General features: G+C 35.2%; 1 protein-coding gene across 10 annotated transcripts in view; it reads right to left on the reverse strand.

Moving 5' to 3' along the window:
* Positions 1-13,650, reverse strand: part of LOC126610540 (protein MICRORCHIDIA 6-like) — a 59,925-nt gene that overhangs the window by 10,078 nt on the left and 36,197 nt on the right. For 5 of the 10 annotated variants that reach the window (XR_007618567.1, XM_050278631.1, XM_050278632.1 and 2 more), the window contains exons 1-20: positions 6,466-6,696; positions 5,611-5,818; positions 5,000-5,074; positions 4,874-4,908; positions 4,395-4,473; positions 4,203-4,292; positions 4,039-4,114; positions 3,809-3,887; positions 3,418-3,552; positions 3,092-3,190; positions 2,920-3,006; positions 2,663-2,839; positions 2,034-2,126; positions 1,539-1,593; positions 1,322-1,433; positions 779-1,017; positions 582-685; positions 415-494; positions 147-189; positions 46-75 (exon numbers count right to left, since the gene is read on the reverse strand). Coding sequence is in view for 9 of the 10 variants with exons in the window: in XM_050278631.1 (XP_050134588.1) it covers positions 46-75; positions 147-189; positions 415-494; positions 582-685; positions 779-1,017; positions 1,322-1,433; positions 1,539-1,593; positions 2,034-2,126; positions 2,663-2,839; positions 2,920-3,006; positions 3,092-3,190; positions 3,418-3,552; positions 3,809-3,887; positions 4,039-4,114; positions 4,203-4,292; positions 4,395-4,473; positions 4,874-4,908; positions 5,000-5,074; positions 5,611-5,818; positions 6,466-6,681 (2,112 nt within the window). In the remaining variant the exon portion in view is untranslated. Of the gene's footprint in view, positions 1-45; positions 76-146; positions 190-414; positions 495-581; positions 686-778; positions 1,018-1,321; positions 1,434-1,538; positions 1,594-2,033; positions 2,127-2,662; positions 2,840-2,919; positions 3,007-3,091; positions 3,191-3,417; positions 3,553-3,808; positions 3,888-4,038; positions 4,115-4,202; positions 4,293-4,394; positions 4,474-4,873; positions 4,909-4,999; positions 5,088-5,610; positions 5,819-6,395; positions 6,697-13,650 lie in introns of those variants that run through there. The other 5 variants (XM_050278633.1, XM_050278635.1, XM_050278634.1 and 2 more) reach the window with 5 other exon arrangements.

Below are 13,650 nucleotides of genomic sequence, written 5' to 3' on the forward strand. Positions count from 1 at the left end.
TCCCAAATCGGGTAAAAATCTAGGGACAGAGAGAGCAGTACGTACATCCTCGAGTTCACGCATACGTTGTTGCATCTGCACCAATTGCAATTTCATGTAAATTAAGAGACTAATAAAACATACATGCAACGTATAACTTGAACTACCTTTAAACTAAGTTCTTCAATCCGTTTCTCCGTTGCGAGCATCCTGGACGGGACAAAAGACGTGAGAAATCGCAAATTATAATGTACAGATATCAGAATTGTTCTTCGACATGACAATTGGTCTTCCGCGAAGCCAGGTCGGAATAACATAAGTGGTTTACAGATTAAAGTTACAAATGCAGCAACCAAAGTCACCAGTAGCTCACCCAAATCCATCCTTAGAAATGTTTACGTAAATGATGAACTACCGTATTTGCTTTTTACTTACTCTGACCGAAGCCTTCTGTTTTCCCGAATCAAAATTATCTTCTGGGAAATTTGCTTCGTGTTCTCGATGCTATTCTTAGACTGCCAACAAAATACATCGAGGACCGGTAATAAGTGTTTTGCTAGTAACAGTAATAAGTTTGATTCTGAGCTTTTGGTTCAGCAAACCTGTTCGGTAATGTACTGGACATCAGTTCCATCATGTCTCGTGTGTTTTTTCGCAAGTTGTGGTTCCAATGGCGTATCAAGATCCTTCCTCTTTTTGACGTGTCCTGCTAACACAGGAAACGGATTTAGTAGACAAGCAAAGTATGAAATTAATGCAGTTTTCAATCATTCAAAAATTATTGACTGCGTAGTTTCACCTTCTGAGGAGATATCTGCTGTTATTTGCAGTCCACTGGATGAAGCATCTGATATGGCGACTTGGGGATCTTCTAAGGATCCCACTGCACCAGAAGATGCTTCATGAGAACCGTGATTCAGTAACAAAGCTAGGTGCAAAGAATTTCTAGTTCTCGAAGAAGGTGATTTTGGACGACGCAGTCTCTTAGAACGAGCTTTTTTCACAGTCTGATAACCGGCGACTTTGGAATATTTCTTCCTGCCAAGGTAAACAGAAAATGCATCAAACAGGAAATTACAATTCTTTGTCATTGTATAGACACCGGAGTTCATATATGACGGTTCGCAAAGTTAATTTATAGGCTCATAAACTGCTCTATGAACCAAATTTTTCCTCTTTCAAGGTTGAAGTAATACAAACTTGAGCCAGACAATATTTACAGAACTAAGAAAAATCCGATTAATGTCACAGATAAAAATGAAAATTCAGTTTTCAAACTACTTCCATAAATCCATAGAAGTATATTGAGATTAACATAAAAACCAGTTAAGAGGAGGCTCACCAGTACTCCACCGTCATTTGCTTTAAACGATCTTCAAGCTTGTGGAAGAGGGAAGTTTTTTCAAAATCTTGCTTATTGTGAGTAGGCTGAATAAAATTTGGTTCCAGGACACCTACAATATTATCACATAAATCAACAAACATATACAACGATTTGAACTAGATACACCCTTAAACAAAATCTTGAGAACGAGATAAGTGCAGTCAGGAGTTCTCACCGACAACTCCTCTCCCGGTACTGCCTGTCATTTGTTTAAGTACACGCCAAAATGGCTGCAAAATGTTAATGAATGTTAAATAAGAAAATAATAAGTGATGAACTAAAAGTTTACTTTGTTCTAGGAGTGAGGAACAAGATTACATGCACACATCCCTCGTCGTTATAAATCCTGGAGTGCAATACTCAAATTTATACAGATGCCATATCGAATTATAGTATCATTCCTTTCCTGAAAATTTGCAAACAGCAATCCATCCCACAGCATTTCATGAACGTAGTTTAGAACTCTATACTACGTACTGAAGGCTAGTAGAGCCTTACACGAAACATTGAGGGTTCTATGGAGGTTACAAAGCACATGTAGCACAAATAGTTAGTGCAGTTCACTGACCATAAATTAGCAACACTTTTCACTGTGTAAAATATCGGAGATAGGTTGGTGAGTCTTATTACCAAAACATGTGTAACGAACAATTTAAGAGATCAAAAGTACCAGTATCAGACGATTCCGATGGTAGATATTGAAACCATGAATATTAGCACGTGCAGCTTCCTTCCAAAATCCTATTGCGGTAATATATTCAAGCTGAAAATTTAAGAAATTACCGATGGTAAAGCTAGTGGATACCAAAAAAATGCATGCTCACAAGAGCATGTGGGGATGAAAAGGATTGAGACGGTGTTACTGATCACAAAAGATTTTTATTAATACAGATCCACTTTTTGAGTGATAACTATCAAACCATAAGCTACCAGTATAATGTTTAAAACCCTAAGAAAATTGTGAACCATGAAGCTGTTGGATACACATTACGCACATAGAGTAGAAGACACGAGTCCACGACTACTCTTCAGACATGTTTTATTAAGAAGAAAAGTGAACCAACTTCCTCATGATGTTACTGTATTATGTATGGTCATGTTGTCTCTAGTAGTAAGAAGAAAAGATGTAATCTGTATAATTTGCTCTATTGGTAAGTATCAAGTCAACCACTTTTAACTAACGGAAAAATGAAACTGACGTGATGCATAAGTTCAGATGGGTCTGGTAAATTACAGGGTGCAATTAGTAGCAGCAAAAAATTAGCATGGAGGTGTGGAGGCATTGTAGACAGCACAAACCTCCAGATTTCCATCAGTTGTTGGCCTATACTTGATAGTTCCTTCAGTTTTCGGTCTATACTTGATGAACTCAACAAAATTGAGATAAAAAGCAACATTATGGCGCTCAACATCTTGTCCACGCAAAATTATCCGAAAGTACTGTGGTAGCTGCCTATACAGGACTGATGCATATGCCTGTGGAGCATGAAACCAGGCCATCATTAATAAAGACAAACTTTGTGTGGTAAACTTCAAAATGTGAACACCATACTTACACGGAGAGAGTGCTGATACAGGTTAGCAACATGCTGAACATGACGTTTCAAAGTGCCAAGTTCTTTGTCTCCATTAATACAAATATCCTGCAAGAACAAGAACAAGATTACGGTAGTAATGCGTCCAATTTGATTCAAAGTAAATGAAAGGAAGAAAAGGGATGAACATAACCTCAGGATCAGAATTAAAATCTAGTTCCATATCCTCATCATCATTTAGCCAAAGATTGTAAACGACAATTTTGGTTCCATGATCCCCTATATCATCAAACTGACAATTGGGTTAATAAATAACACCATCTATATAGACTTAAGTGCACATCATGTCTGCATGAATCCATGTATTATATGTACACATGTAAGGATGTAGGGTCTATATAACCTCTGTAATAAAGAACACTATCTACAAGGGAATCAACACATAGGAATGCAGCAGTATTTGTCATGAGATTTTTGTTTCGTGCTAAGATTAACAACAAATTATTTTCACACGCTTACTTGCTTCAGCAGCTCCTCAGCTGTTGAATAAGGAGACCACTGCAACAGCATGGTCAGATTAGAAGAAAAATAGTCTTCATCATGCAGAATTATGGGGCCAAATGTTCCAGCTGATGAATCAAACTCATAATCCACCTGCAGTAGTGGAAGAACCACACTGAGTTCTGAGTTAAATAGTTATTGGGAGTCCTATAATGGTCTGTTAGAGAAACTGAAAACGCTATCAAAGTTGCATCAATGCCTTCCATTTGGATGAACCAACAAAAAAACTAAAAATACGTTCACCCATTGTAGACTCCACAGTTTGGCATGAATATCACCAATCTTAGTTTGGGTGAACTTGCAAAAGATTTTATCAACATATAAGAGGATGCTATGAAATCAAACTCACCGCTGGTACAACTATCTTGTTGTAGCCCATACGAGTCAAAAATGTATAAGAAAGGAGTCCAACACTTTGAGTCAGTTTCCTGTGAAGGTCATAAACCAATCAAACAGAACCTTACTTATTGAATTGTAAACCGATCTCTCTCTTTCTCACTCATACCAGCAATAGTTATTTAATAACAAGGAAAACGTACTACAAACAGAGTAAGTGAAAACATATGTTTTGGGCCAGACCTTGATACCAAGTGGCGACTGAAGACAATAACATCTGCTCCAAGTCTCATGGAGCTGGTCTTGAAGCCATTTCCATCTGAAAGGCGAAAGGGTTCCCAATTAATACAAAAGAGCCAATATATCATGCAAAAGATTCAGTGGACAAAACGAAGTACAATCCATACATTGTCCAATGGTGAACTCTGATTTCTTATCTGAAAATCCAAAACTTATGCAGCGCCTTAAAGCTTCAGGGTCCATTCCACCACCATCATCTTTTTGTTGGCCATTAAGTATCAGAATCCAATATTGCATATGAGATGTTGTCCTGGTCCATATATTAATGGAAAAAAGGTAAAAAGGATTCATATGCCTACCTTGAATTACCAAAGCTGTATTTCCATGCCGTGGGATCGACATCTTGTCTATGCTAACAAAAGTAGCTCCATTTTGTATCTAATCCACAGAGACAAAGGTTGTTACCAAATAATTGTATTCCCCAGTTAAACAGAAATCAAAGGTACCATAAATAAGCACACTCAAAGAATCTTTTGTTATTATTATTTTTTTGTTTTTTTGTTTTAGGCAATAGAGCAAATTTCATCAAAGTACAATACAGGTGAACAAGACAAATCGTTCAACTTTCTACTGAAACTAAAATGCAAGAATACTAGCAATTGATGCATTGTGTAAAGAAAATAACGAACACAAGGGTGATTCCCTAATCAATTTACTGTCTATTTCCCACAACCAGAATATAGAAGAGAATCATGAGATGAAAAGGAACTAATGGACATTGCAAAGGCAAAAACAGAGAAATCAGAATAATAAGGGTAAGGGGGATTTGGGCAATTACCTCATCAACTGCATTGTCGAGCAACTCCGCCATGGCTGCAAACAAGTGATCAGAAAGAGCACAAAGAAGGGGATACGTGGAGAAACAAGAACAGGGAAGCCAACGACACATATAAGCTGAAAATACCTCCAAAAGCCCACTTATGTGAAGTGGCATTTGAGTGAAGGAACTTAGGATGTATGTGCATACGGTTTATTCCATCTGCAAACCAAAACTTGTAAATAAAATGGTCTGAAGATTTTAGATTTTTTTTTTTTTTTTGGCAACAAAACTAGGAATCATGACAAGAACATTCTTGGGAGCATGCAAACAACTATATTTTTCATATATCGGTTCTTCAATTTTTCTTTTTAAATCATTTCTTGCCCATTTCACAAACAGCAATTAGTCCTTAATTTTTCAGCCCAGATAAAATTACTCTTCCTAATAAAAATTCAACAGCTCCATATCAACCATTCAAGAGGAGTCAATACTGGAATTCAATACACCAATGAATTTTACAACTTTTAATCTCTTCAAAGTCCAGTTAACAGCTTTAAATACCCAATTACGGTTAAATGCAAACACCACAAGGATACTAGCAATCGGTATATTGTGAAAAGATGATTGCCCTGGCGGAATGCCATTGAAGCAAGGGGCACAATTGAAGAAGGTGGTGTGATGCAAGAAGTTCAAAACAAAGTAATGAAGAGCAAACAAAATGAAAAGATACAATAAAAAGTAGTAAAACATTTTACACTGATTTGCAGCTTGGTGCCCCTTTCCCTTCCCTACTTCGTAGTCTCCCGCTTTCCAAAATTGCTTACAAATCGGTGTTGGACATACCGAGTCTGAGGGTGCAGGCTCAAAGCCAGGCTCAGCCTCCCTTCTGCAGTTTTCCATACCCGACTCGCCCATTTCATCATCACTGCATAAATCTATGATTTCTGAAGTGCTCATTCTGATCTGCAAACCAAAACAAATAGAGTGAAATCCAAATAATTCTCACCGGGATCTTATTGATTAAAGCAACTAAAGAGAGGAGCACTACTTTCAACGTGATGCTAAAAGAAATTGAAGGTTGCCAAACAATGACCGTAGCGTAGTCAGAGAGTAAAATATGCAGAAAAGAGAGCTGGCATGCAAGAGATTGGTCGAAAAATTTCGATACTGTTTATCTTAACGAAAAATCATACTTTTTCACTAAAAAAAAGTCGATGATCATTGTCCTATTTACTTTACTCTTTTTAAACTATTTTCTTTAGTTTTCTTTAAAAAAAAAAACAAAATCCAGAGAATCAAGCAAGAAAAATTTTGTGAGCTGCATTGCTAAATTCTAAAGCCATGAAACGGATACACAGAGAGATGGCAGTGACTAGGAGGCAGAACCAAAGATAATCAAAACCCAGCTCAAGATACACAAAATAAGCACGCATGAATAAGAAGATGAAACGGGAGTTGCTAAAAATGCAATAAATAATAGCTTAGCACTTAAAAAAACAAAAAATAAATGCAGAAAAATAGCAGAAACAAAAAAACCCACATCGAAGAAAGCTCAAAACTGAAAACCCACATCAGAGAAAGCTCAAAGATGAAGAAGGAAGAAACCCAACCCGGAAAGAAGGAAGATACCAAGATTTGAAAGAAAACCCAGAAGTCAGAGCAGCTAAAAACCGAGGAAACGAAGGCCCCCAATAGCTCACCAGGAAATCTGAACTCACAAATGGAATGAGGGGTTGAGTGGAAGAAAGTAGTGAGAGGAAGAGAGAGAGAGAGAGAAAGACCAAATGAAAAGCTCCTCCAAAATCGCTCCAATTGACGACAATCATGAAGGTTTAGTGGGAGAAAAAAAAGGCGTGTACTGTCTACTGTGTACGGAAAAAGCAGAGTATATACCAAAGTTGCCGCCTTTTGCTTTCCTTGTGATGGAAGTTATAAATAAAAACAACTTTTATTTTTCTTTTCAAGAGAAACATGACCCCTTTCTATTTTGTTATTTCGTATTTGCCATTACAGAAAGAAAAGGCAAAAGGGCTTGACACCCAAGCTTTTTCGTTTATTTTTGGGTACTTTCTCTTTTGAGTTTTTAGATGAAACAAAAGGAACCAGATCCTCTCCTGAGCAATTCCCTAGGGATCCTAGGGATCCCGCAATCTTATCCGTTCATCGTATATTGTACGGTCAGAAATTATTTAAATTTTAAATTTTAAAATTCAAATATGAACAGTACCTAACGAAAACTGACCGCACGATATAAAATGAACGGACAAGATTGCAGGATCCCTAAGGAATTGCTCAGAAGATGATCCTGATTCGAAACAAAATGGGTACCCTCACTCTATCTGTTTTTGTTTAATAATTTTTTAAAATCCGTCTCTTTTTCTTTTTGGTGGCACAACGGATTAAACAATTCGAATTAAAAACGAAAAATATAACAATCCAGAAGAGAAAACTTAAACAAATGACTCTTGGTTTATTATAGATTTCATAAATGTCGCGTGCTAATCTGATTGAACAGTGCAACAAACATTTTTTTTTTCAATTTTTATCTCAACTCTCTCACATTTGGTGGGGCCCTTGAAATTAGAGAATTTTAACGAAAAGCTCATGTTACTGTTTACTTTAACGAAAAATCACATTTTTACACTAAAAAGTCAATCTTGTTACTATTTACTTTACCCTTTATTTTATCCATATTGTTAAAATTCAAAATTTTTAAGTCTTTTTCATTAGTTTTCCTTTGAAATTATGATACTTGGAGACCTATTTCATGTGAGAGAGTGATGCCTTAGTGCACGTTGCTTTTTTATTTATAAATTGTAAAGTTTCTCTTTTTTACTTTATTTTATTTTTATTTTTGTCATACAACCTGGATCTCACTAACTTTTGAAAATAAGATTTTAGACAAAATTGACGGTGTGTAGTGGAATAAATGAAATAAGACACAAAATTTACAATATTTCTCTACAGTCATTGTGACTGTCTGGAGTACAGCAGTGGTGCTTTTATTTATAATATGAAATAATAGAAATGCAAAGATAACTCTCTCTATTTTCTCATCTCTTCTCTCTCTTCCTTCTATTTCTCTTCTCTGGCGAGAGTTGTGTGTGTCAGCTTTCCTTCTTCTCATTCATTTTTATAAGCAAAAGATTATTGTAGCAATACTATTCACTTTACAAATTTTCTTCAAATGAATAGTGAAAATACTGTGCATAAATAGTAACTCATCGTTTTTCTTCATATGAATAGTCTGATTTTTTTTTGATGAATAGCAATAAACTATTCATATATATCATCCACATAGTATATAACAACAACAACAACAGAAGTATAATTGATCACATCCTAAATTTGCCTTTAGGCTAGAAATTAAATTCATGGGAAATAATTCTCATATGTCTTCTCCTAAGAGATGATGGAAAATGAAAAGTTTTATCCTATATTTGGTAATGATAGCAAGGTGACAAGAAAGTACCCAAAATTTTGAAATACAATATACATTTTAAATTATCAATGTGATATGTTGGCCATAAAAGAAAGTAATTAATGCTTATTAAGAGCTCATTTAGATGTGTTTTTAAAATAACTGAAAGTGTTTTAGGTGAAAAGGTTTTTGGAACTAATCATTAGTAAAAATGCAAATAAATCCTAAAAAAGCACTTAAAGTGCTTCCTGGAATAAACACATAACTAGTGCTTCTTACTGAAAACACTTAAAGTATTTTTGGAAACCAAAAACATTTTATGTAAAAAACGCTTTTAAACAATTTTAAATGTACATCCAACTAAGCCATAAGATTTTCATGAGGAAAGAAACGATTTCCCAAGGACAACGGAGCACTTTATTTTGCTCAATATTTTCTCATAATCAAGGAAATCATTTCTCAATCATGGCCTATATAACTATAAACATGAAAAATGCAACAATTTCTCATTCAGAAATCTACTTTTCCCGCAAACCAAACAGGCCCTTATAGATCCCACAAACCAAACAATTGGACAAGCGTCAAACAAAGGAGTCACATTAGTTCTTTAGCAGGAGATGCTGCTAATTGTGTGCAGTCCAGCTTTGTTCAAATTTTTTTAAAGAAAATTAACGAAAAGTTCAAAAAAAAAATTTAATTTTAATGAAAAATGACAAATAAAGGTGTAATAAATAGTAACATGAAAAGATAAAAATATGATTTTTCATTAAAAATGAACAATATCAGAAATGTTTCATTAATTGTTTTTTTCTACTTTCTTTCTTGATGTTTGTACTTGATGTTTGTATACTTTTGGCTTGCAGGGAGAAAAAGATAAAAGAAAGGTAGAAGAGGAAAGTAAATAAAGCAAGTTGCGAAAAGGAAGTTAACATATTTCCGAGAATTTGATAGCACCTGACAGAGGCTACTATTTTTGCATTTTCCACGGGCCATATATGGGAAGAGGATCCTTTCCGGATTCAGTTTGTGAGCATTATAGGAATTTCAACATTCTAATCGTTTATTGTATATTATGCGATTAGTTTTCGTCTGATACTATTTGTGTTTAATTTTAAATAAAAAAATTAAATAATTTCTGACCGCACGATACATGATGAATGATTAAGATGTGAAAATCTTAAATCTTTAGGATTTCCACAAAGTGAATCCGGATGAGATCCAATTCTCATAAACGTAGTCCAAGTTAAAATTAAGCCAAAAAAAGTAAAAGAAAAAAAGGAAATCAAATGAAAAAATGGCAGGTACTGCCAAAAGTGGGATGACTACCACCAGCCAACGCGGAATACTTTATTTTTGTCGCATTCAATTCACACGGCCCAGACCATATGCTGTCGAAATGATGAAATAAGCAAAAGCAAAATTCAATTGTGAGATGACAGTCTAGTCTGCAATTCGGCATGAACCCAAATATAGAATGCCAGTTGGGAGTATTTACTGTTGAATAAATTTAAATTTTGAGATCTCTGTGTAGTAGAATATGAGTGGTTTGAAAAAAATATCAATGTGATGAGAACATGGACCGGTATACTATGTATCAAAATAAGAGTGGTTGGATATTTGGAAGAAAAAAAATTTTCAACCACTTGTATTATGACACTTGATGTAGCTGTTTTTTATGCTTACTAAAAAATTTCTCCACATGGTGAGCATTATCACCACTTGATGAGGGTGATGAGCAAAAATGCATAGGAAAATGATAAAAGCACATATATTTTAGTTTTTCACACTTTTTTATTTATTTTTGTTTTTTGTTTTTGTTTAATTTATTTAATTTATTTAATTTTATAGTCTGAATTAAATATATGTACATGAGAAATTAAAAAAAAAGTGTGAAATGAATTGCGGGCAAAATCATACACAATCCAATAGCATAATTTGACTTCATATGAATGTATGTTCGAGTTGAGTTCATGTGAATTAGTGAGCCGTTGAGAAAATTAAGTTGAATTTTATTTTAAAGTTACTGTCTATACAATTGGTGAGCACTTCTAATGAGAAGATGCAACTCTGATATGCAAAAATTAATTTATATCATATTTCACATTTTCCACATATGTATGTGAATCGTACTCCGATAAATGTATAAAATCTCATTTAATTTTCTCATGTTGATTGACAAGAATCATCACTAAGAAAATGTAAAAAAAAGATGTGAATTTAGGTTTTTGTTTATATTTTTCGTTGAAGATGAATATTTTGTTGAAGTTTATATGTTTACAAAATCCACAATTTGACGATGCGAATCCGATTCGACTGTGGCATGTCTGCTAAGACTGCAATTGGATTAAATTGCCCTCGACGCCTAAAAAAGGTGGGGTAGAAGCCCATTGGGCTGCCCAGTCATAAGCTGCCGGGCCTTGAGCCTGACAATAGTGGCTGACGACGACATCAATGACGTCGTGCAGCAGAAGCCCGGTCCCACCCACGTGCAGCTAACTGAGCCTACGGCTCGTTTTTCCTGGGCTGACAAGGAGTAATGTTATTCATACCATGTTTTTATATTAAATTTCTATATCATCTTAGGTGACATCTGATGTGGACAGAAATATCATTTTAAAAATTTGCAAAATCCAAGAAAAGGAAGGAGAAAAACTCCTCGTACGTTACAATCAACATTTAATTAACTAGTTTTTTTTTTAATTATTAGTTTATTAAATAATGAACTAAATTTAAAAATCTGATTAATTTAAATGATATGGCTGTCCACATCAAATGTCACCTAAGGTGGTATGAAAATATAATGTAAAAATATGGTATGAATAACATTACTCGACAATGAGACATACAACTCTAGTATGAACAAGTTGGTTTGATTGATGAGGGAGATTTTTGTACACATATTTTTCTTTTTTAACAAACGATATTATTTACATCAGGGAATGAACTTAGCTTCACAATAGGCTAACAATAATGTGATTTCTTGTTTACATTTTTCAACTTCTCACCCACCATTGTTTAATTAATTTCGTTTCTGTTTGATTTATTAGTTTAATGGAAAAAAATAAAGAGATGAGCGTGACAGGTTAAAACAAGGTATGAAAATCGTATCTCTTATGATTAGTATATAGGTTAAAAACACTGCTAAACGTCAAATATTTGAAGACGAGGTTGCTGCTAACATTCGAGAAGATGAGGTTGGTGCCAAAGCTGAAGAGAATGAACGCAAAACCATCACATACCAAAAACAGTATTTGATCACGTACGTGAGAAGGCAAAGAACTTGGGAACTTCCTTGTCTTGGTGGCATCAAATGGTATGCATTCTGCATCCTCAGAGCCCTTGGTTTTGACAAGAAAACGTGCTCGTGAGAAGCAGCTCGAACCCCATAGCAAATTCGAGGTTCTGGAAGAGTTGAATGCAATAAAATTCCAAGACGGACTGCGGTGAATCCATATACAGAACCCAAAGAGGTAGAACAAAAGCAACATAACATGAACAATCTCCCTATTCCCAGAAGCTCAGCTATACCGCGAACAGAGACGGAGTTAGAAATTTCTTCTAGTAGAGAAAACAAAAAACAACTAAGAAAACCTTATTATAGTATAGTTATACGCAATATGATATTGAGGATGGTTTCAAATGATGATGTATCACAATTTCAATGTTACAAAAATTTCAATATAGTAGTGGAAAATGGCAAAGTGATGAGAAAAATATAAGTACATGATAGGCGGGAAAGAGTTTTTTCGGTTTGAATGATAGAACAAGAGCACTATTGCTCATATAATATTTGATATGTAGTATAAGTAAAATGAATGTATGTTGGATATTAGATACAATATTTTCTTCAAAGATAACCCGTGTATATATTATAAAATTGTAGTCTGCAACTAAACAAACGAATTACTTGAGTGGGGGCATCTACCCCCAGTGAGCCTTCATTGGCTCTGTCCATGACTGCGAACCTGATGGATGACAGAGGTAGGATCGTTACCCGAATACACACTCAAACACATACTAATCACTCTTTAGTCCTTATATATGTAATGTGGATGTAGAAGCTGGTCTTCCTCTTGAACCTGAAGATGGAACTTTCAAAACTTCAAGAGAAGAAACAATATTTGAGCACAAGGTACAGTTTATCCCTTCTGTTGACCAGCCTGCGGATGTTCTCACCAAAGAGCTTCTGAAGCCGTGCTTCGAACTTTTGAGATCCAAATTTGTCACCCTGAGACGGCCAAGTTTGAGGGGGGTTGTTAGTAGGAGAATCTGGTTACGATTCTGTTGGGCTAGGCTTTGTAAATCCTTGTGGACCTAAGTTTACTGGTACTATAAGCCCCAGTTTGGGTTTGAGGTGATTTTAAAAAAAGCTCCTATGAAAAAAAGCTGAGAGTGTTTTTGGTGTTTGATAAACTTAAAAAAAAGGGCTTATTTTGGAAGCTGTTGTGAGAATAAGCTGAAATCAAAGGAAATAGCTGAAGCTGCAATTTGTAGCTTTGGAAAACTGGCTTTTTTTCAAAGCACATAGAACTACAGTGCTCCTTTAATGAAAAGATCCACTATCAGACTGCTTTTTTTTCCAAAAGCACTTTTACAAAAAAGTTTACCAAACACTCTGCTGATTTATTTCACAGCCGCTTATTCTCACAGCACAGCCGCTTATTCTCACAGTAGCTTTTTTTCAAAACACAGCAATACCAAACCAGCCCTAAGTTGCTTGACTAGCAAATATTTGTATTATTTTGATATCAGTGAAATCAAGAGAATACAATTCTACACATTCGAACAAAAGCTAAGAATTTTCCGGTGACCAATAAATCGAAGGTGATGGATTCTGGTTATTCAACCAAGAAAGAAAAACATCCTCCTAGGAGCCCCCTGAGTTGAGTATGGATACTACTGGCATGCTAGTAGGAACAAAGTCAAATACCGTTCCTATAGACACTGCACTCGTCTCATATTCGGGAACCAGGGAAGTAGACACATTTCTTGGATTTGAGATAGTATCTTTTCGTTCCTATGATGTTTCTTCCGATGAGAAATGTTAAGGATACTCTCTTAAGGTGAGACTCTTCATCTACTCTTTGTCACTTCACAGTTTAACGTTAATTCTCGTGCCAACATTATAAAACATTGTTTAAAAAATACGAGGTGACAAATAGTACATGCCGAGTTCTACTTTTCAGAGAGTCTCCTTAGCATTTTCCTTCTTCCGTACATGAAAACGTGAGCATCGAGTCACAGCCTTGATTTCTGCTAGCATTTAGAGCCAGATGATTGCAAACTTCAATTTAAGAGTTGTAGCAGCTTTTGCCTTGCTAAGATTCTCTAAATGTAAGTTGTGTCACATGTTTTGGCATGGGAAGTGACTTTC

The sequence above is a fragment of the Malus sylvestris genome, chromosome 17 (assembly GCF_916048215.2).
Source record: "Malus sylvestris chromosome 17, drMalSylv7.2, whole genome shotgun sequence".
NCBI classification, from domain to species: Eukaryota; Viridiplantae; Streptophyta; class Magnoliopsida; order Rosales; family Rosaceae; genus Malus; species Malus sylvestris.